Here is a 21,900-nt window from a genome sequence, read left to right on the forward strand (position 1 = left end):
CCTGTTAGGACTGTGAGCCGGGGCTGTTAAGGCATGTGTTCCTGTCTCCATTATACAACTCATTTGTTATTAGATAGATAGTGTCATTACACCACAGTCTCAGAGGACACACAGTCCATGTGCAAGCTCAAACACATATGGCCCACTTTCAGCAGGACTGCATATTATTTATCATTCAGTATTCAGACCAGCGTCATTCCTCACTCTTTGACCCTTTCCACCAAACCACAAAAAAACACACTGCTCTTCACGGGTTGAGTGTGTTTGCTCTTTCAGAGTTCTTTCACGAAAACCACAGAAGAATTCCTCACTGCAGCTTGAAACGAGGCTTAATTGAATTGGTGTGGACGTTTTGAATCCGCCATGAAGACTTGACTTTTCTTTGGAACGAGCAGTGATTTGAAAGGGACTTATCCAAATGTATTGATGGATATTCATACCCTTGAGAGGAGACAGTCTCTCTGTTTTGTTGACAAGCAAGTCTCGTAAGGTTTCCACATTTTTTTTCATAGCTGTAAAGTTCATAACAAATAAATAACTTTGACATTTAAACACCGAGGTCAAAAGAAATACTTGGTTCCCCTTCACAACACAATGTTGAATGATTTTCTACTTAACAAGTCGACTGAAGTGCACTAATAATTAACTTAATCCCAAGTGACAGTGGTGCAGAAAGGGGGAAAACATTCTCTAGCTCAGGGCTTTATCTATGATAAACATTATATTGACATCAACTTTCTTCATCTACTGTAATAAGAATTCTGTCAACAGTTAACACGTATTTGTTGGCTCTAAAAATTATCCATTAATGGAGATAGACTGATTACTGTACTGTCGCCATTAAAAACACATTTCATTTGCCAAAATGTTTCCTGTTTGACAGAATGTTGTATTCCTTAAGTAAAACCATATTCAGACACGGCAACAAAATATTGAAATATGATTCATGGTTTGTGCGTTTTGCCATACACAGAGCCAAGTGCTCAACTGTTTTTGTTTTGTTAAGTGCTCTTGAGGATTCTAATTCACATGAGAGTACGCATGGCTACATGTGAAGAGTAATATCTTTGGCATATTCATTTTCATTAGACATGTCAACAGCTTTGTAGGAATATTGTCTTTTGGGCAAAAAACCTGAATATTTGGTGCTCATCGTTACAATGAAAGTAGGCAGTATAAAAAACAATGATATCCTGCGCGCAGGACAGCAGAAAGTTTACGCAGCTCGCAGTGAGATGTGTTGAACCATATAGGCGTTGTGTCGGGATGAGGAAGCTGCTTGGCTGTACCGGGGTTGTAGCAGCATACTGGGGCCTGTACCAGAAAGCAGGATATGTATTTAGCGAGGTAATTTCAGGGTTGACACTGGGTGTTCAAGAATTACCTTATATTATACTCTAATTTCTCCCACTCAAGCTTCAATTTCTCCACCTCCAGTTGTACTTTTTTCAACAACTCTTTCTTGTAGAGTATGTCAAGCTGGACGGTCCTCTCATAGAGGACACAAACTTTATCTGCTCCAGCCTGACACAAACCAAACACATAATAAAGTTCTTTTAACTTTTAAGCATTGTGCAAGGCTAACTCGAAAATGTGCACATTTCACATCGACTATATCTACGGTTAATTCATTCCCCCTCGTCTCCTATCTCCTTGTCTCCTATCTCCTAGCTGTTGAGGTGGAGGCCACAGGCCTGGTAGGCTCTTCCTGCAAAATTTCCATCATTGCAGTGGAAACAATGGAAACATTTTAGTACAGAGTGTACTTGAAGCAGTTCTTTTTATTATAAGTCCCGCACATAGACCAACACCATTAGCAAATCGTTAAAGTTAATTCAATTACAGCCAAGTGTTCACACTCTCACCATCTGTCTCCCCAGTCTGTTTGACACAGACACAGCTGAAATAATAAGACTGAAGCTGTCATACACACACCATAAAAAAATAATATATATATGAGCAACATGTTAATTTAATGAAATACCTAAAGTACATGCACACTATAGTCAGCTCTACTCATGCTTAATTGATATTATGAGCTATTATAAGCTTCTAGCTGTTGCCAAAAGTCCTTCCTGCATTTGGCAGCTGCAGCTGTGTTGGTTTTAGCTTGGATTATGTGTTAAAATTCTTTATATTTCTCTTATATTAAAGTTTGCTCCTCATTTATGAAGCACTCAATCTGCTGCATACTTCACACTTGCGGACTCCAATGCTGCAAACACCTCCCCTTTTATGTGAATACGCTAATCACTAGAAGGGATATCCTGGGTTGAACGAGTTGATAACCAGCTTTCTGTGACCGCTTAGTGCAGTACAGGCCCCTTGTCTGTGCCTGCTCTCTGGCATTGTTGCTGTTGTTGTGTGTACATATATTTAACTGGTTCCTTAAGATGGAGAATTTAAGAAATCCAATTTAAGGAACTGTGTTCTCAATCCACAGGATTACTGAAGATTGAGGTTCAAATGTATGAAGATTAAAATGGTTATCTTGACATTAACTTTCACTCAGGTTGTTTTCTGAGGTGTAGTGAGGCCAAATGTTGTATATTGGACCGTTAAAGCAATGCAGATGCTTGTTGTTAGTCCAGGACCTGGACTCTGTGTATTTACCCCCACCACCCCCCGCTGTGTATCACATCATGACCATTGTTCATGCAGCAATGATTCACCACTGGCGTCAGCTCATTTGCACTTGCATCTACAATGCAGCTGATATACTTGCCGTTGCAACGTCATCATCATTTTCTGGACGCAGCCTGTCATCAGGAACTGCAGCTGATGATGTTTGGATCCGTCATTTCCTGGCATTAGCGAGATCATTTCAAACAAATACGAGAACATTATCTGAGCCTCAAGCAGATGTTTGTTAAGGACATGTGTTTTCATGTGGTGCTGGTAAAGCAGTCATCCTTTAGGTATTAGGAAATGATGGAGAGAGCACACAGCGGAATAAACAACTGAGAAGAGGACGAACACCGGGGCTTTTTCAAGGTGGAAGTTAACCGTACTCATATGCACAATACAAGCCAAATGTTAAATTAAGATTGCTGGGAAGTTTGGTCAATAACTTGCATACCAGTGGTTGTTTACCATCACACATACTTATGGTCCACTTCCTGTTCTTTTCCTGTTTAGGAACAGTGCTAAAGCTGGATTCGTTCCTGTGCCAGATCGCGTTGATTATGTCAGAGGTAATGACCTGTCTAAGAGTGGCTGTGTGTGTGTGTGTGTGTGTGTGTGTGTGTGTGTGTGTGTGTGTGTGTGTGTGTGCATGCGTGTGTGTGTGTGATAGGTCCAACAGCTGTGCTGGGTAACAGAGCAGGCACTTCTGGGACTGCCCACCTGAGACCAAATCTTTTCATACACACTTGCCAGCATAGCTCATGTTGTAAAAAAGTCAATTTAACTCATACACATACGCTTGACGTTCTGATCCAACACATGAATGAAAACATACAATGTGTACAAAGAGAAAGACCCCCCTTAATTTATACATTTTAAACAATGATTAAAATACAAATAAAATGCAAATAAATAAATCAAAGCGGGTTCCTAAGTTCATTGGTCATCAGTCTTCCAGACTGTTTATCTGCCAAACTTCTCCCTCTTTCCTTCCATTTTATTCCACTGCATCTGGAATTTGTATCATACACATATTGATTCAATCAACCACCCGCCTGCAGCCACACACACACAGAATACACACAGCTCCAATGTTGAGAAGTTTGAGATGTAAATGATGAGTCCTGCTGTGTGTTTATTAAAGATTAATCTTCACCTACTTTGTGTAAGCAGGGTGTTGATTTTCCAGGTAAGAGGGGAGAAGTGTGTACGTGTGTCACAGGAAGTGTCCTGGCCTGTGTGAAACAGAGTGGTCACTCAGCTACTTCCTTCCTAAAGGTGTGGTCACACCTTGAACAGCAGGAAGTTTTTTCCCCTACGGCCACACAAACAGTTTGTCTGAGGCATTGTCAACTGCCCAGCTTCTTAGTGTGTGTGTGTCTGTGTGTGTTATTATTTGTTGACTTGCAGATTTCATTGTTTTTTGCTTTTTTATTCAGAACACGAGCTGCATTTTAAAACATCTCCACCATTTTAATAGTGTGCATATGGGCGCTGTATCATCTTTATTACCCTTTAAAAGAAAGCTAACTGTAAAAACAGCTGGTGTTGGAATATTGATACAGATGGCTGCTTGGTGTCATACTTGAACTTTATACTGAGCAATTTATACATACATCATGCATATTTGTTGTGTACAGATAAACTGCTGGCAATCCACTCACCACAGCCAGCGATGCAGATATGCCAGCACATATGTATCAATGGTCACTACCACGTTGGCCACTTGTGTGGGTTACTATGTCGGCTTCTGCATAGAGTCTACATGCGACAATAAAACAGCCTCAACCAGGGTTTTACAGCACCTCTACCATTTAACAAGGCTTTCAGTCTTCTTAGTTTTTGGAGTTTGTGGGAAAGAAACTCCTCAAAACTGTCCTCACCAGAAAAACGACAGCTGTTAGTTCAAATGCTTAAAAAGTAAGTTACCTCTCTCACTAAAATTAGTGAGTTTGCATCAAATCACATTTCGCATCCTACCAACAATAAGCATTTGTCTCCTTCAACTACAACAACATTCTGTTCCCTAATCTCAACCAGGTAGTTTTAGTTGCCAACTCAATTTTGGAACAATTATTTGGACCTATTCTGGAGGCCCGGAGCCTATGAGGTATGAACTCCTCACTTGACTCCAGCTTTTCTGTGTAAAGAGGTGATTAAATGAGGTGTGATTCAGGGACACAGCAGCGCCTTCGCTCACACAGATGATTGAAAAACCTGATTTTGCTCGGGGGCATTTCCCTTTGGCAGGGCATGTACATTATTAGTCCGTATACCTTTAAACAGAGCTCAGTAACGATAAGATATTCAAACTGCCTGCTCTCTTTTCACACACGATATGAGCCGACACCTGACATAACAGAGACAGGGAGGCGCTGGTATTAGACGAGGCGATCCATTACACTGTCTGTGTCTTTGTAGTACAACGCTTTCAAAGCTCTAAATGACTTGGCCGGTGGTAGGTAGTAATTGGAGATGAATTGAGGTATGTTTATGTCTGAGCAGGATAAACTGTCCCGTACTGTCAACTGTCTCAGCACTCTGGTTCAAACAAGCCTTTGAAACCCGTTTTCTATAAATGTTTAGTCATCTTTTATCTGTCAGTTTGATCTTTTGGCTTTTGTCTCTCTTCTTTCTTTCTCTCTTTTGTTTGTTTCTTTTCTCTCTTTCTTTACTGTGGTTTTTGTTTTTTCTTTCCATACTTGTGTCTGAGCTATTTCTGCTCTATAAAAACAATTTGCTGGGGGGAGTGTTTGGGTTGTCAAGGTGGTAGACCTCCATCACTGCAAATCAAGCAATGGTCCAAAGTCTCTGTAGTGTGTGTGTGTGTGTGTGTGTGTGTGTGAGACTATGGTTAGTTAGTGGGAGCCCTGTATCCTTTGTGTCAACAGGCTCTCTCACTTGCTATGGCTAATCACCAAGGTAATTACTGTTAATTAGGTTCATTAATCATTAGACCTGTCAGTCTGTTTCACTGCCTGGTAGCTCCTGTGTGTGTGTGTGTGTGTGCGTGTGTGTGTGTGTGTGTGTGTGTCAGAGAGAGTTTGTTTGCACATTGTATAGGTTGGTAAAAGAAAGGAAAGATGGGATTGATCTTGATTAAAAAACAATTGTGCATTTTGTAAAAAGATCATGTAAATTAGGAACTTTTCATATGATACCAGGTCCTGACCAGAAAGACATTTTGGTTATCTGTGCAAGCAGCTTATCATGACCTAATTTTATGATTATTGTTAGGCAGCAACCTCCAGAGGTTGTAATAATTATGACAGGAGCAAAGCAGGAACTTGAATTCAGAAGTTGGATGATTGTATTTTTCTGTCTAGAAAGGAAAATAAGTAAAAATATTGAATTTCTTGAAATTTTGAGTTTATTTCATTTATTACGCTAACAGCGTGACATTAAAAATGTTGTTTCCTCATACTCTGTTGATAATGTCTTTTTAAAAAATAATTTAAAAAAATAAATTATCCCCTTGCCATATCATACAAATTCCTCCTTTTAACTTAGCAAACTTATTTTAAATCATCTCATCATTTTCTTAACCTAATTAAGTAGTTTAAAGGCCTAAACCTCACCAAACTACATTTCATAACATATAGGTGATGGCATAAGTCCATAGGTTTGCCTGTCATACGTCATATCAAATGCGAACCAGTCGTATATGTTGTTTTAGGGATTCACTGGCAAATAACTGGTTCAGTCATTTTGATTTGAGGATATGCTGAACATTCACCTGTTATATCAGTTAATGCAGATAAACCTTTACATGCAGTACATATAAGAATTTTGTGTCTCCTTTCTTAAATAAGTGGGGTGAATTAATATTTTTTAACAATAACTGCATGTTTTTGCCCCTTTTTTTAATTGTACAACAAATCAAAAGATGATGTGATTACGTATTTTTCAAAACACCAACTAATATCAAATTTTAGGTGGTTTATTTCAACTGTGTCCTGCATGTTTATTCATATATTTGTGTATTCTTTTGGTTCAGGCTCCAAAATGCCCAAGGAGTCATAGAAAGAGGCATGTCTAGTTGTGTAGCTGTTCAAGCCACTTGAATGACGGCAGCTTTAATGAGACTTTATTTCTCCGACATGTAACGCAAGGAGTCGGCTGGAAGAATATAATCCCTCTGTTTATTCTGAATGATCTACATACACTTCATCTCAGTGAGTTAGCAATAGCGTCAGTGTCATGGTAGCCATTTGGTATTCTAACGGTTCATTAAACTGCTTTACGTTAACCATACAATGTGTTTATTTTACAAGGCATTGATGTAATCACCGGAGTACACATTCCCCTGTTCCTCATTAAAACTCCCACATAAACAGTCCTGCATGTCGTGAAAGAATAGTGTTTATTCATCCAGCAGATGCAATTGAAGCCTCCCTGTAGCTTAGACTCTAAACATGCTCTCATATGATTCAATCAGTGGGTGATGTATGGTCAGGATGTTTTAGGGACTGAAAACAAAATCAGAATCTCTGTTGGATATTATCCCTTCATTTTGCTTCCGTCTCTTTGCACATCATCTGTCATGCCACAATAATCTGATTTGAAAAAAACCTTCATTGGAGAGATTATTTTGTCTTCAAAAGCTTTAAAGCTTTTTACTGCAGACTCTCCACATTGAGGGATGCTGGACTTTGTATGAAAAGTTACATAAATATCATGATGTAATATCTTAAACTTTTAGGGTTGTCAGGGGTTTTGGTGTAGAGATATAAGATTCTATATCTTGTTAGACTACATGATGACAAAGTGTAGGAACTGTGGCCAATTCAAGGCGTTCCAAAAATGATTTTTCCTTGAATTAAATTACATTTATTTAGCAATAAGTGCACTCAACATATGGAGACAACCCAAGAGTTACAAGGATCATACAAGTACATCAGCTTTATCAAATTTGCTGGACTGCTTCAAGTGCTGCATTTATAAACAACAAGAAAGAAAGAATGTTTGTTTTGTTTTGTTTTTGATAGTGGGTGCAGTTTAAACTGATGAGCTTTTGGTCCATGATAGATGATGTGCAGAGTTTCTGCTGTCCAGATGTAAATGGAGAGCTCGCTTTACCAATGTGCAGCCAGAACAGCAAACAGTCACAATATTGTTTGGTGGTAGCTTGGCCCCCCTCGTAGTAAAGAGTAGGAATCAAGCCAGTAACAGTAGTCATCAGGCTGTGATGTAGGGTGTCCTGGATATAGGATGGACCTGAGCCTTTCACAGCATGATAGGGAAGGACCAGTAGCTTGAATCAGATTCGATTAGCCACCATATCATGTTCCAATGCTAGGTCGCCAAATACTGATGCCACTTTGTCACACCCCTCGGTGTCTCATACAGATGCACAAAGTACCCGTCGCATCTGTGTGCGGTGCTTAAATCCTTCCTGCAAGAAAGCCTTTCTATCACGGCAGTTTGGTTAGGTTCAGGCAAAAAAAGATTCTTGGTTAGGTTTAGAAAAGGATCAGGTTTCACACAGGACACAAACCCCAGTTTCCTGGATGAGGTTACTGTGTGTGTATACTACACCGGCTGAAGAAGTTTCTCTGATCGGCTCATATTGCAACAGATGGGGCTAAATTAGAGTTGAAAGTCTGATGCATTTCATTACCAATGCAGAAGGTACCCTTTAGTGTCTGGGATGTGATAAAACATTGCTATGTGATGCTCTGGGAACAAGATGGGCGGGACCATAATAGCCAGTGTGAAGTGTGGGAGGAGCAGTGCAGTGTGGGAGAATTGGGGTAAGTTGAAGACCAGCTGGGCTGCTGCATCCTGGATGATGCAGAAGTCAAACGATGCATCCAAGCAGACACAGGATGACAATAGCTGGGACCGGAGTCTGCTCAAGAAGCCTATTTTGTAAAGATTTTTTTTTATTATTTTTACAGCAGCTGCTAAAAGGAAATCAAAATTGACTTACATAAATTTCTATGAGTGGATTCATGTTCTGTTTGTGTCATACACACCCACAAGGTATAACACACAAAAGCATGCAGAGTGCTGTGCTGTAAAGGCAGTAATGAAGTAAGCATGAATGTAAACAGTGTTTTGTAATAATGGCACTACAAATTTGTTATGAGGACGAAAATGCATTCAACCCATTTGACCCCAATGCAACATCTTGGTAAGTAATGCTGACTATATACAGACATTTTGTTTACAAGAAAACTCCACAGGGCCACTTTAATTACTTATTTCTGTGAACACATCTGAACCAAAAATCCTAACCTTTTTCATATACATTTACATCAAACCGCTGTTGGTGTTCAATGTTTGAAACAGTAAATAGAGTCAATTTAAAACTAAACAACATAAAAATCCCACAAAAAAATGGTATTTCAAAACAGAAAAAAACTTAATTCTGTCCAGTTAGCCACTCTTGACTTTTCCTCTTTTAAATTTAGATTGGTTTTAGTTTTCATTACAGTTGTTTTGGACTTCTTCCAGAAAAGTAATAAAAGGGGGCATACATTTGCTGTATTCTTAAAATGTATTGCTCAGGGCAAACCTAATTCTTTCAAGCTGAAGGAGACCTGAAATTTCGACTATGCTGAATACTGAAGGTTTACCACTACTGGTGTAAAATATGTTTTTATTGCATGAGGCTATGTGTATGATATGCCAAACCAGATCCAGGGCACTTGGCCAACAGGAACAAAAGCTGCATCTTATAACTGTGTCGATATATATATATACTTGAGGTCAGAATGGCATTGGTCTGTTATGAGCTCACTGAGAAGTATTAGATTAGATTTTGCCATATATGTCTATGTTTCACGTTGTATTGAATGGCATGGGAAAAGCCTTCTCTTTATCCATTTCTACTGCGACAAATTGAATGTAAACAAACTAGTGTATAGAGATGGCATTAGGTGAGTGTGTGTGTGAGTCTGTCTGTGTGTGTGTGTGTGTGTGTGTGTGTGTGTGTGTGTGTGTGTGTGTGTGTGAGGGTCTCAGTGATATCATATTTCATATAGAAGCCACTGTGTGCCAAGGTCCCATTCACCCTGTTATGATACGTTGAACTATATATGGAAATATGTTCACTTTACTCACAGGAGAGAGATAGAGAGAATTCTGAAAACAGAATTGACTGTTCCAAGATGAGGCCAAGATGCATTTTGTAAGTGTCCACAGTAGATGACAAACACTGTCCTCACAAAGATAGAAGAACAGAAACACACACACGCACACACACAGACACAAAGAATGGCAAGTGTTACCCAGTAAAATCAGCATACCGAAATGAGTCCTCAATTTGGGACCCCACGGACCATTGCAGACCCATTTAAACACACACAAACACACACATTTAGGTATTGAGAAAACTGAGGGCCATTGAAAACACTGGGGAACAAATGGGTTGCCAGTTTGAGTAATATGTGCCCAATTTAATTTTGTGTGTATGACTGGTGACCACATGCTTCATTGGTGTGTGTGTGTGTGTGTGTGTGTGTGTGTGTGTGTGTGTGTGTGTGTGCGTGCGTGTGAGCGTCACTGACTACTTAAACATATGTGAATGTTTTTCATGTGTAAAGGAATGCAAGTGGCCTCACTTATTTTGTGTGTTTGTGTGTGTATTTCGCGTTGTATGTTCCTGTGTGGATGTGTGTTCTCAGCGCTGACAGGCAGGTCATGATGATATAAGTATGAAGAATGTGGGTCTTAATGTCAAAGATGGAGACACTGATATACAGACTGAGGGGGTCGGGTGAGAGAGAGAGACAGAGAAAGGGGTGGATGTATAGCTAGACTGTACATGGCATTTTGTTTCATTGAGGTTTTTGCATTTCTTGTCTGTCTTCTTTTTTTATGTTTTGTGTATTATAGTAATGCTACAGTGGTTTCATTCTTACAACCCAACTCAGTAAGAATGTGAGCGCTCCAGGCAGGAAAGTCTGGAAAGGACAAGAGAAACAATTTTAATTTACCTTTTTGTTTTGCAGATTAACACTGTCTTTCAAATGATCCAGTGGAAAATGCTGGCCAAACCAAACACAGGGTTAGTGTTAATTACATTTTCATTTGACATGATTGTGTGATTTTCATCACATTACATGGAAACACAGCTGTAAGTATCAGTGAATAGTCTGCTTCGTGCTTCCTTCCCTTTTGGCCCCTATTCACCAACAATAGCAGTTTTTCATATTAAATCACCATTGATTTGATTTGATTTGATCTGATTTGATTGTGAAATAAACAGCATAGAACAGACTTGTTAAATGTCCAAAAAACAAATTAAACAGAGACAAAAGATCAAAACATCCCTCATCGTAACACTTGTTAAACTTAAATTGAAGTACCGGACAAGATTAAGACTTTGAAAGATAACTAATCTCGTATGTGTTCAAAGTATGACATGAATTTGCTTTGGTTGTTCTAGAGTTTTGAACCTGTCTACCTCCCCCTATACCTACCTGAGCAGATGTTTGCCTCCAGAGATGGTAAAAGGTGAGTCTTTGCCCTCTGTGGTAGCAGGAGAAGATAAGAGACATAAGCAGCTTGCTGCAGGTATGTCTGTAGAGGTTTCTTACTCTGCTTTAAGTAGCTTCAGATGGACTGTCAGCACTGCAGTAATAATATTGAGGAATGAGCAAAGGGTAATCAAAATAAGTACTTCATTGGGATTTCTCATGTATTTTTTGACCTGACACTAGAGCATGACTGCCACCACGTGGTTAAAGTACAGACTACATCATTCAGAATCCAGATCTGGGTTAAAGTAGATTACAATTATAAATCAACTAAACTAAATGAAAAGAATCAATCCCTGTCACACCATTTTGGTCACCTTACAGTGACAGATATGACAATTTTTAAAACTGAAATGTATCACATCCTCATATTGTCAAGACAGTTATATCCTTTAAAAACACTGGGCTGTCATGAGTCAGATAAATGACTTGATAATGATAATAATAATAATAATATTGATAATAATAACAAGAAGAAGACGAATATTAATAGGTGCTATTTGTTAGAAAAGTTGATTTTTGAGTCTCATTCTTTATTCGTCACCTAATTACACTTCGGGATGGCAGCTGACTGGTCCTACAGTCCCGGACCGTCATTCTTTGATGAGTTAGCAGTGGTCCTCAAAAATCAACTTTTCTTACAGATAGAACCTTAAAAGGTGCACTATGCAACTTTCTTGCAGGCCTAAACTTACAAAGTTGTTAAGCTTAACATTTTAGATGTGCTTTATAGTCATGTGTTTTACATTTGTATTTGTAAACACCGGAGCCAAACGGGCTTGTATTTCTGAGTTATGAGAACAAGAGAAGTCCGACACAAGACCATCAAAACAAAATGTGACATGAAAGTTGCATATTGCATAAGTCCCCTTTCATCCTCCTTTGGCCAATTTTTTGTTGTATTTCCATTGTGTATTTCATACTGCTTATATTCGGTAGTTATTATTTCTATTTCAGTCTTTCTTTTCACTCTTATACTTGTATTTCGTAAATATGGAAGTCTTTAAAAACAAATGCATCATTTGTGGCTGATGCCTTTGAAACATACTAAGGTACTTGAATCTTTCATGTTACAGAAGAGGACGTTCACGTTTAAGTAACTGCATATTTTTATTGTGTTAATCAAAAACAATCTGACATGACATTTCACAAAGACCTCTGGGAGTATTACAGTGCACCATGTTAACTTTGGCCTTCCACCTTTGAACTTTAACCTACAGACCGACACACCACTGTTTCTTTGCCATTATATACAGAGCTCTGCTTTCCCCCAAAACTCATACACACACACACACACACACACAAACAAACCACAAGCACACATTTCTCTCTCTCCCTCTCTCTCACTTACGCACGCACACACACACACACACACACACATACACAAGCCTCTCCTTGTGAGCTATCGTACATGGGGTGCGTCACATGGCATGGGATACAACAGGGGTGTTGATTGGAGGGCTGTGTGAACAACAAAGACTCTAACTGGACACTGTGTCCCATTGGCTGTAATGTCCAAAAGAAAATGTTGAGGATGAGTCCTTTTTCAGCAGAACATGAACAATACAGATGTCAATCTACATTTATAAGAAAAATAAAAATCCACCACAACATATCAGCTTATCTTTGCACATAAATACATAGGAATAATAATAATATTCAACATTGTGCTTTCTTTCTCTCGCTCTTTCTCGCCACCGCACCATTGTCAAACGCGTTAGCCACGAACATTGGTCATGCAATTTCAAAAGAGCACAAAACAACTGCTGGCTTGTAAAGGGAGACTCGGGCACGTTTGACATCACTACCAATGTAAATATCGAAGAAAAATGAGTACAAGACAAACACATGAAATCTCCACTTAGTGATTGAACTCAGTTGGTTCTGTGGTTCAAACGCATCTTTACAAAATCATCGGTTTCGCTTTCAATCCTGGATGTGGTGTCAAAATGCAGAGTGTCCCTTCTTCTTAGGAGTCAGTCAGTTCAGTTCAGTTCGGTTTAAAGAGTTAATTACATCTCTAGAAAGAAGGTATATAAATAACAACGACATTGATTCAATACATCTAAAATCCACTCACGGATCTAGTTTGTGCTGCCTCCTGTTATCAGGCTTCCTTTGAATTACTGAACGCTCTAAAGCCTATTCAGCCAATTTCAGTATATCGATCTTTAAAAACCATGATACTTGTGGGAAAAATGTGTGGCAGCAACACAAATAAGACCATTTATTCATCATAAAAATCATACTGAAATTCCATGACCGCAAAACATAACTGCATGTTTTATCTCACAAGGCCTGTTGCTTTCTTTCATGTGGATAGACTATGATATAATGAAGCATCGTACGACAGGTAGGCTCTGTACACACAATAGACACTAGGGGGCAGGCTACACATACCATGTTAGCACAGACAACAAACAAGGCTTCTTTACAACGAGTACACAGAGAGAGATCAGACTATAGACATAGAGAAGGAAGACCTTATCGTACTAATCATCCGTTAGGAAGAGATGACATCGTTAAGCAGCAAAAGTCAATAATATCAATGACTGTTACACTATGTGGAGGAGTGGTTCCAACAGTGCATGAAGTCAGATGGAAGTTTTTCTTGTATGTTTTTTTTTTTTTTTTTGCAGACAGTGAAATGCATCGTGGGCGGCGCAGAAAAGCAGCCTTCTGTGCATTTTACTGTGCTGAACGAGTTGACTCGCTCATCTCATATTATTTGCATATATCTATTTATCGCAAACAACATATGCAAGAACAGTGTAAAAGAGCAAGGAGTAGAAGTACCGCTTAGAATAAAAAAAAAATCATTAAACTCATAAATATCATGCTAATATATAGATATATGTATACTGTACTGTCACCCAGAAGCATGGGTTGTCATTCTAGAGTCTTTTCTCTACCTTTTCATCGTGTTAACGCTTCCCACGCAAACCACCATGTTTGTAACTTCACTTTAAAGGAGACATATCATGCTTTTTTTTTTCCTTTACTTTGTTTTATATCGGTTCGTGAGCATGTAAAAGTCCATGGAAGCTCATCCCTCATCCAGAAAACACTGCTCTTGATGTGCCTGAAATGCCTCGTCAGTAGTTCCGCCTTTAATCCCAAGATTTTGTGACATCGTTATATCACCACGATGCACATTTGCATGATTTATGCATATATTCATGATAGAAGTTAAGCTAACTGGAAGTGGTAAACATGGTAAGTGGTGCTGGCCCAGGTGTGTCTGAGCTAACCAATCAGAGCAGACTGGGTGTTGAGGAGAAGGGCCTTAAAGAGACAAGGACTAAAACGGAGTGTTTCAGACAGTGCAGCAGTACGAGAAAACTCAAGTGTTTTCTGAGCATTAAAGAATGTATAAAGCCTGCATCTACTCTAGTAGTACCTGAAATGAGCATAATATGTCTCCTTTAATGTTAATGCACAAAACACTGAACACAGCCAAAACTAAAACCAATAAATAGCTCATTTTAGAGTGAGGCTTTGGATTGTGTCAAAACTGTTTTCCTACGCACTTCCAATTCTTATTCTAATATTTCTGAGCCACATAAAACCTAAAACGTGTTTCTATCCAGATCTTTTCTGCTTTTAGAGATTGACGTCTTCATGCTCCAGCTTTGCCTGTGTACTGTAAACAACTCATCTTTCTATCACATCATGGAATGCCAGTAGTTTTTCCACCCCTCGTTCTCTAGTGGTTGTGGACCGGTAACGCAACATAATCACATCTGGCCAGATACGACTGCTCTTCAACCATGGCTGAGTTTGTGTTGTGTGATTTATTTTGCTGCAACATGCCTCAATGTGCCTAAGGAAAACGGCTAAGAAACCTACTATATAATATAACCAGTTCTGCAACATGCTGATCTGTTCCACAGGCTGCCCCACGCACCTCTACCTCTTCTGTGACTGCATTATGTCAGATGCACACAAAACCGCGTGAGAAGTGAGGTGACTAGACTTATGTGCAACAAGAGCACCACAGGAAGTTGATCACTTCATCTGTTCATGAATGAATGTCTGAAAATAAAATGTTTGTCTGCATGCCTGTGCAAATGCACATAAATAGTTCCAGTTGGAGACCATTACTTTCCAGTTTACTCCAGTTGTCACGTTTCTCCATTTGCTCCCATTATGGTATGAAATCTTCAGGTGAAACAAGTTGTGGGGGAGAGTTCAACCAAAACTCGGGGCTGTTTTTTTCTTCAGAGTGTCCAGAGAGTGGGCGTTCATAATGTGAGCAACTATCCACAGGTAAGCTGGCATGTCGTAGGCGAACTTTATTACCCAACAGAAGATATGGTGATGCTTCCATATACAGTCAGTGGCAAAGAGAACGACAGGTGAGTGGAGGTTTATTGCGCACAGATAAAAGTGGATTCATCCCCACATACCTGCTTTTACACTCGACTACGCTAGTGGAACAGTGTAAAGGGATCGTGCAGAATCAATTTGGGCAGTAAGGCAGCACATGCAGGGGCTGGCCAGTGGGACGAGGACTCGAGGATCAGGGGTACCGTATAGTGGGGGCATCCATAGATAAATATACACAATAGAGGAGGTGCTGTGTGTGTGTCTGCATGTGTGTATCTGTATGTGTGAACACCTCCAGGAGTTCATGGTCTCTCAGTCTCTTTCCACCATTCTCCTCCTTTGCTCCTTGTATCAGTTCTTTTCTCCCTCCATCTCGTTCTCCGGGCTGTTACTCCCCTGCGCTGCGTGGCGCCCGAGGGTTCGGTTTCCCGTCGTGGGTCCGGCGGTTTCTCCCCTTCCTTATCTCCTGAAGATGCTTCCACTTCTTGTTAGCTGGGCGGACGGCGGGGCCCAGAGGCGGGACGTCCTTCCCAGGAGCAGGAAAGCTCTTATCTGCTTGGTCGATGCCGGCGTTCTTCCGCGCCCAAACTTGCTCACAAATCTGGTCGACAGTGCTCAGGTTAGGGTGGTCCACAAGCTGCATGAAGTCCCGATACCAAAGCTTTTGATTGGTCATTGGGGGCCCACCTCCGCTGCGGGGTTCTAATCGGACAGGGGCGTCGGAGGGGAGATTGGAGACTGAGGAGGAAGTTGAAGGTACGACTTCCAAGGTGATGCCTAGTAATGTTTGGGTGAAGCCGTGTTCCATGGCGTGGCACTGGTAGACACCGATGTCTCTCTTAAGGACACGGCGAATCAGAAGGCCTCTGTCCGTCTGGAGAATGCGGTCATCTAGACGCACCTGGAAACAGAAATAAGTTTCATTTAAATGTTGGAGCTTAACAATGTGTACTGCTGCCATTTAGTCTGATAGTACATGTGCACCAATATCATCGAGTGAAGTTCAATGTACGCTTGCACAGGTATTTCTGATTCTTACCAATTGATTGAACAGCAACCGTGTAAATCCACATTTTTTTCGAGAGCTTGCACTGTACAGCAGTCGCAGTCAGTTCACTGTATGTGGATGTTTGTTAATCTTAATTTTACCCTACAGCTTTAAGATCCTTGCTTTTCTTTTTAACTTCGACTTCTTGGTAATGATTATATAATGCCAGTGTTGTGGTGCAGTGTCTTTCAGTGCCAATGACCTTGTTTAGGTGGTTCAGTATCAGCTGGGAAAAATGATTAAATCTGAATAAGGTTTACATTTTCATTACTAATATATGATTGAGGGTCATAATAAATGTTGGTTATACCTTCTATGAAACCCGTTATGAACATGTGTTATCATGTGCCTACAGTACCATATAATCATAAGCACTGAATATTCATAACACTTTATAATAACTCTATGTATATCAACAATGAACTATACATATTTGTATAATGGATTACATTGGAGTCATATTCTTATTTTCTTCACTTTACTTGAAGCATAGAATGACCAATTATAAATACTTCTAACCAACAGTGGTGGAAAGAGTATTGAAAGGCTTTACTAGAGTATGAGTACATTACTGCTACTGTAATAACACAAAATAACCCAAAAAACTACTGGTATTAAGATAGTGATTAAGTAAATTCCTCTCTCCACCGTCCCTCTCACCTCTTCCCGTGGGTTCTGTGGATGTTTCTGGAAGGTCCAAGTGACTCTGGCCTGAAGGGATTTGGGGATACATTCCAAAAATGTGCTGCTTGCCTCGACTCCATACAGCTTCCTCTCCGCGACGCGGTACTTATGGTGGTCTACAGGGGGCAGCAGAGACAAGGACATTATGGGTCTAGTACAACCGGGAACATTCGCTCACTAATAACAATCCAGGACAGGAATAATGCAAGAATGGAACGGGCAAAAAGGAAAGAAAGGAAAGAATAATGCAGAACCAGTCAGGAGAGAAAAGAGCTTAAAGAAAGGGACAAGAACAAGAGAAGGGACACTGGGGAAAAGAAGGGATAGCATGGGACTGAAACAATCTGAGCTGACAATGTTTGGTGAAGAAATAAAACGTACTTTGAAAGTGTTTTGCTGATTCATGAAGATTATATTTAAGCATAGTTATTGGATCTTTTTTCAGTCTTGTGATGCCAATGTAAGGTTGCTCACAAGAAAAATTAATAACTCACACAAAGAGTCAACACTCACTGATGAGAGCCTCTGTGTGACTGCTGCTATGACCACACATAATGACAGCATCCTGTCGAATACTGGTGAATATATGTCAGTACTCATGTTTGATGCTTAACACTAAACAAGGACTCTTATGTTTCAGGCTTTGCTTAGTCATGTATGTTGCCAGTATGAGTGATGAGGTATAGACACTGATCCTTTGTCATTCATAAACCTTCATCTTAAATGCAAATATAAGATTTTTCAAAATATAACAAACATTAAGCCCTGCTTGGGTCAAAAAAGAACAAGTTCTTTTCTAGGCACCAGCACCACACAACTCATTGTATAAACTGCCAAACTGCTTTGGGCCAAAGTCATCAGAGACAATTACTCTGACCTTCATTAGTTTTACACAACCGGGCTTGCATGCCACATGATGTAATCGTATTACTCGGTAGTTCCTTCAGTTTGAGCGATTAGCTTGATTCAGTTATGTGGCAGAAAGATAGCAGCAGAATGCTGCCATTGTGGTCTGTGTTCACGGAGGTCACCAGGGGTGAAGGATTTCGCACTTTTTGGCAAAGGGACAGTGACATGTCAGATGCTGAGAGTCTCTGTGAGTCAAACGCAGGATCAGAGTAAGGCTTTGTTCTTTTTTTGCTGAATATACCTCTGCAGCAGCAAACAGAACTGATCACAACTACCACTCACATCAAGACAAAACAATAGTTTAGGAATAATACCTCCGGAGCACAGAGTGTTGGGATCTCCGTTCCTCACATCCTGGCGACGGAAACGTCTGTGAAATTTCATTTAAAAGGATTTATTAGAATTTACATGAGGAAAGTATTTAAATACACTCAATACACAGTGTAATGAATCATAATCTGGCGTGTGTCGTCAGTGTTTGTGTCATACAGACCTCTTGGTGTTTGGCAGGTAGCGAGTGCACGATGTTCCATCCCAGGCACAGTACGGGTCTCTGGCCAGACAGCACTCAGCACAGGCCTTCCCATACACACTGCAGCGGTGAAGGGGGACCTGGGCGATGCCTGTGCCTGAGCCAAGATACAGCTGTTGCTGCGGGGACACGGAGTGGAGGGACAAGTTTTAAAAGAGGCGGGAGTTAAAATCAATTGTTTCTTCAATCTGACCATCCAGCTCTCTGTGTCTGGGACAGTTTAAGCAAATTATGTGATGTTGCATTGTTGACATTGTCAATGCACAGTGATAGTAAAATGCTCAAAAACAGGCTCAACTAATGAGAACACCTTTTTGATGCAAAGATTCATATTCTCCTAAAAAGGGATTTAACAAACATACCCGTTTTGAGGAGATCTGCATGTCGATGATAGATGAGGCGTCCTAAAGAGAAGGGAAGATACAGAAAATAAATTACAATGTTCCGTTCCGTTCCGTTTTCTTTTCCGCTTATCCGTGAGGGTTGCGGGATGTTGCCGCTTTTCCCCCCTAAGGGGTTGCGGGGCTTACTGGGGCCAAATCCAGTTTCATTCTATGGGCGTAGGCCAGGGTTCACCCTGAATGAGTCGCCAGCTCATCTAAATTACAATTACAAACAATTACAAACAAATTACAATGTTACATGTGAAAAATACTAGCTTTTTTAAATAAGTAGTTCAATCGTAGTTTTCTTACTTTGAAGACTTCCAGCTCCTCCAGCAGAAGTTCTTCCATGTTGTTCCAGCTCTCCTTGGGAACATTGATCACCTTGAGTACTGTCCCTTTGTCTGAAATAAGAGATGCAGTCCACCATGTCAGTTTTCATGCATAATGTCATCACTATCTTGACTGAATATAAGGTTCAGAGTTCGAACTGAAAATAGGTCATTCACCTGTGCCGATAAACATGACATCATACTGTCCGTCGGCAGCGCTGACTCTGTCCACGGCGATCTGTGTGAAGCTGTAGTCCACGTTAGTTCTGACGAAGACCGGCCGGCGGCTCATAGGGTACACCGGGTTGTACATCAGAGGGTGGTGACGTGCAAACTGGATCACGTCGTCTGGGAAACCCTTCGTGGACTCAAAACTGCCGAACGTCTTGCTGGGACACTGATGGAGGGCAATGAAGAACAGTTTAATTCACATTGCAGCATACGGTCTTGACTTCGGTAAACAATTAACTGAATTTAAAACAACATTATTTATGTTGCTTCAAACTCATTCTGGTGGTAGAGTGTATTGTTACAGTGTAAAGCTAAGAATTAAGCTACGAGCAAAAGTGTTTAAATAATTCAGGCAGCTCTGCAGAACAGGGCGGACTGCATGTTCTCAGAGACTCTTTGCCTCATTTGGACTGAACATTAAATCATGACTCACACTATATCTGATAAGGACGTTTGTTTTGCGTTTGCTCTGGATGTATAAAATGTCTGACTCGTTGGTCCAAACGGGCCACAGGGAGGAGAGTATGGTGTGGTGGGGTCACAGGGACGTGAGAGATTTTCTTCCTCTTTTTTCTCATTAAAATTCCAGTCTTGGACTTGTATTCAGGATACTAAATTTCCTAAAAATATGCTGCAGCATAAAGCAGTTTTAATCCTTTTTTATGGCTTGTACAGTAGATATAGTTTGCTCATTAAGTGGAAACCTTTTGATCCGGTTTAGACATTTCAAACACTTAATCTGCTGTCTGAGCAGTTTTGCCTAATTCACTTATGAGTGTGATCGTTCCCTTTTTAATTCGATTCGTTCCGCTACTTTTTACAACCCGGTGAGGTGATGGTGGCGTGAGAGAGGGTTTACTGTAGGCCAAATACAATTACTATTCTGCAATAACACAATGGAGATTGTTCTGCTGTGAAGCTCTGCATAACAAATCCTGCTGACGCTACACTTGTGTGCTGAGAAGAATGTAAGAGCTCTAATACAGTAAGCACATATTGATTGGGAGGATTGCGGAGAGCTTTCGGATGAAATGATGTCTAATAATGAGCACTGCAAGGGTATGATAAGGAATATTATACCAGATTGATGTATTCATATTGATCGGACTTTGATGTTACAGTCCTGCGCCCCAATTAGAATTATTAAAGACCAAAAGTTTTCAAATCCGTTCTCATGACGGACACTGCGGTATGCTACAGTACTTATATGGAAAAGTACTCCATTACCAGTAAAGATGTTGCATTAATAATTTGATTTGAGCAAAGGTTATGCATTATGCATTGCGCAGAGTACAGACAAATAAAATGTTCTTCAGTAAAAGTAGTCATTAGGCAGAATGGCTCCATTCAGACTGCTGGTTTAAAGGTGCAATATCTAAGAATTGTACTAATTGTATTAGTAAAACATTAATGACATGTTATGTCAAAGACGTCTATGTCGTCTCCGTTGCAGAGATTTCTACTGAAGTTAGCATGCTAATCAGCTAGCCCCAGCTCTGAAAAACTCTTTCTCCCAGCGGTGCAAAGGTCCTGTGCTGAGCTGTCAACACCTACACTCAATCTAACTGCAAAGCTAAGTGAGCTAACAAGCAAAAAGTAGCTACAGTCATAAACAGAAAACAGATGGCAGCAGTAAGCTGCTTCGGTGATATGCTGTTAATTCTAAGAATTAATTAGAGATAATTCTAACTGCTGTGTATATTGTCTGTGAATGTTATCTATAGCAGTGTATCGTTTTAAGATGATTATGTTTTGTATATGAAATCTGAATTTAGAAAGCAGTTAGTGACTATAGCCATCATACTGTAAGTGTAGACTGATGATGAGTGGGTACACTATTTTATCAAGACTATAATAAACATGTTTTAAATAAATGTTTTAATTCATAGTTAATCAAACTTTAGTTATCTGAATGTAAACAAACAATGAAATGCTTTATAAACTGTTTATTAAAAGTGCAATGCGTACTAGTATGTAAGAATTAGAGTGTCAAATTCATGCTCAAAACAAATACAGGGGAAATATGTTACTCAAATAACCTCTAACTGCTGCTAACTGTAGCTCTCCCTAGCTAGTTAGCTCAGTTAGCTGTGCAACTAGCAGTCCAGACTGGGAGCCTGGAGCACAGGGGGGTGTGTTGGTGTTTACACAGCTAGCACAGGAGCGTCTGACCGTGAAGAGCTGGGGCTAGCTGGTGAGCATGCTGATTTCAGTAGATATCTCTGCCACATAATACATAGATGTCAGTATGTCAAAACTGAAACTGAAAATAAACAAGAAAGTTACAGGTACTTCAGGTTTGTACCGTTATTCTGTACTTCTCAAAGGGGCTGACACTACA

The 21,900-nt window shown here is 40.1% G+C and overlaps 1 protein-coding gene across 2 annotated transcripts in view; it reads right to left on the reverse strand.

Annotated features, from left to right (window-relative positions):
* Window positions 1–12,202: 12,202 nt before the first annotated feature.
* sema3b (sema domain, immunoglobulin domain (Ig), short basic domain, secreted, (semaphorin) 3B) overlaps window positions 12,203–21,900 on the reverse strand; it is an 80,593-nt gene continuing 70,895 nt past the window's right edge. For both annotated transcript variants that reach the window (XM_030423472.1, XM_030423473.1), the window contains exons 12-18: window positions 19,506–19,725; window positions 19,309–19,400; window positions 18,976–19,017; window positions 18,575–18,732; window positions 18,396–18,451; window positions 17,149–17,288; window positions 12,203–16,341 (exon numbers count right to left, since the gene is read on the reverse strand). In XM_030423472.1, coding sequence (XP_030279332.1) covers window positions 15,829–16,341; window positions 17,149–17,288; window positions 18,396–18,451; window positions 18,575–18,732; window positions 18,976–19,017; window positions 19,309–19,400; window positions 19,506–19,725 — 1,221 coding nt within the window. In that variant the 3' untranslated portion in view covers window positions 12,203–15,828. The remainder of the gene's footprint in view (window positions 16,342–17,148; window positions 17,289–18,395; window positions 18,452–18,574; window positions 18,733–18,975; window positions 19,018–19,308; window positions 19,401–19,505; window positions 19,726–21,900) is intronic.

This window comes from Sparus aurata, chromosome 7 (genome assembly GCF_900880675.1).
Source record: "Sparus aurata chromosome 7, fSpaAur1.1, whole genome shotgun sequence".
Taxonomy (NCBI): domain Eukaryota; kingdom Metazoa; phylum Chordata; class Actinopteri; order Spariformes; family Sparidae; genus Sparus; species Sparus aurata.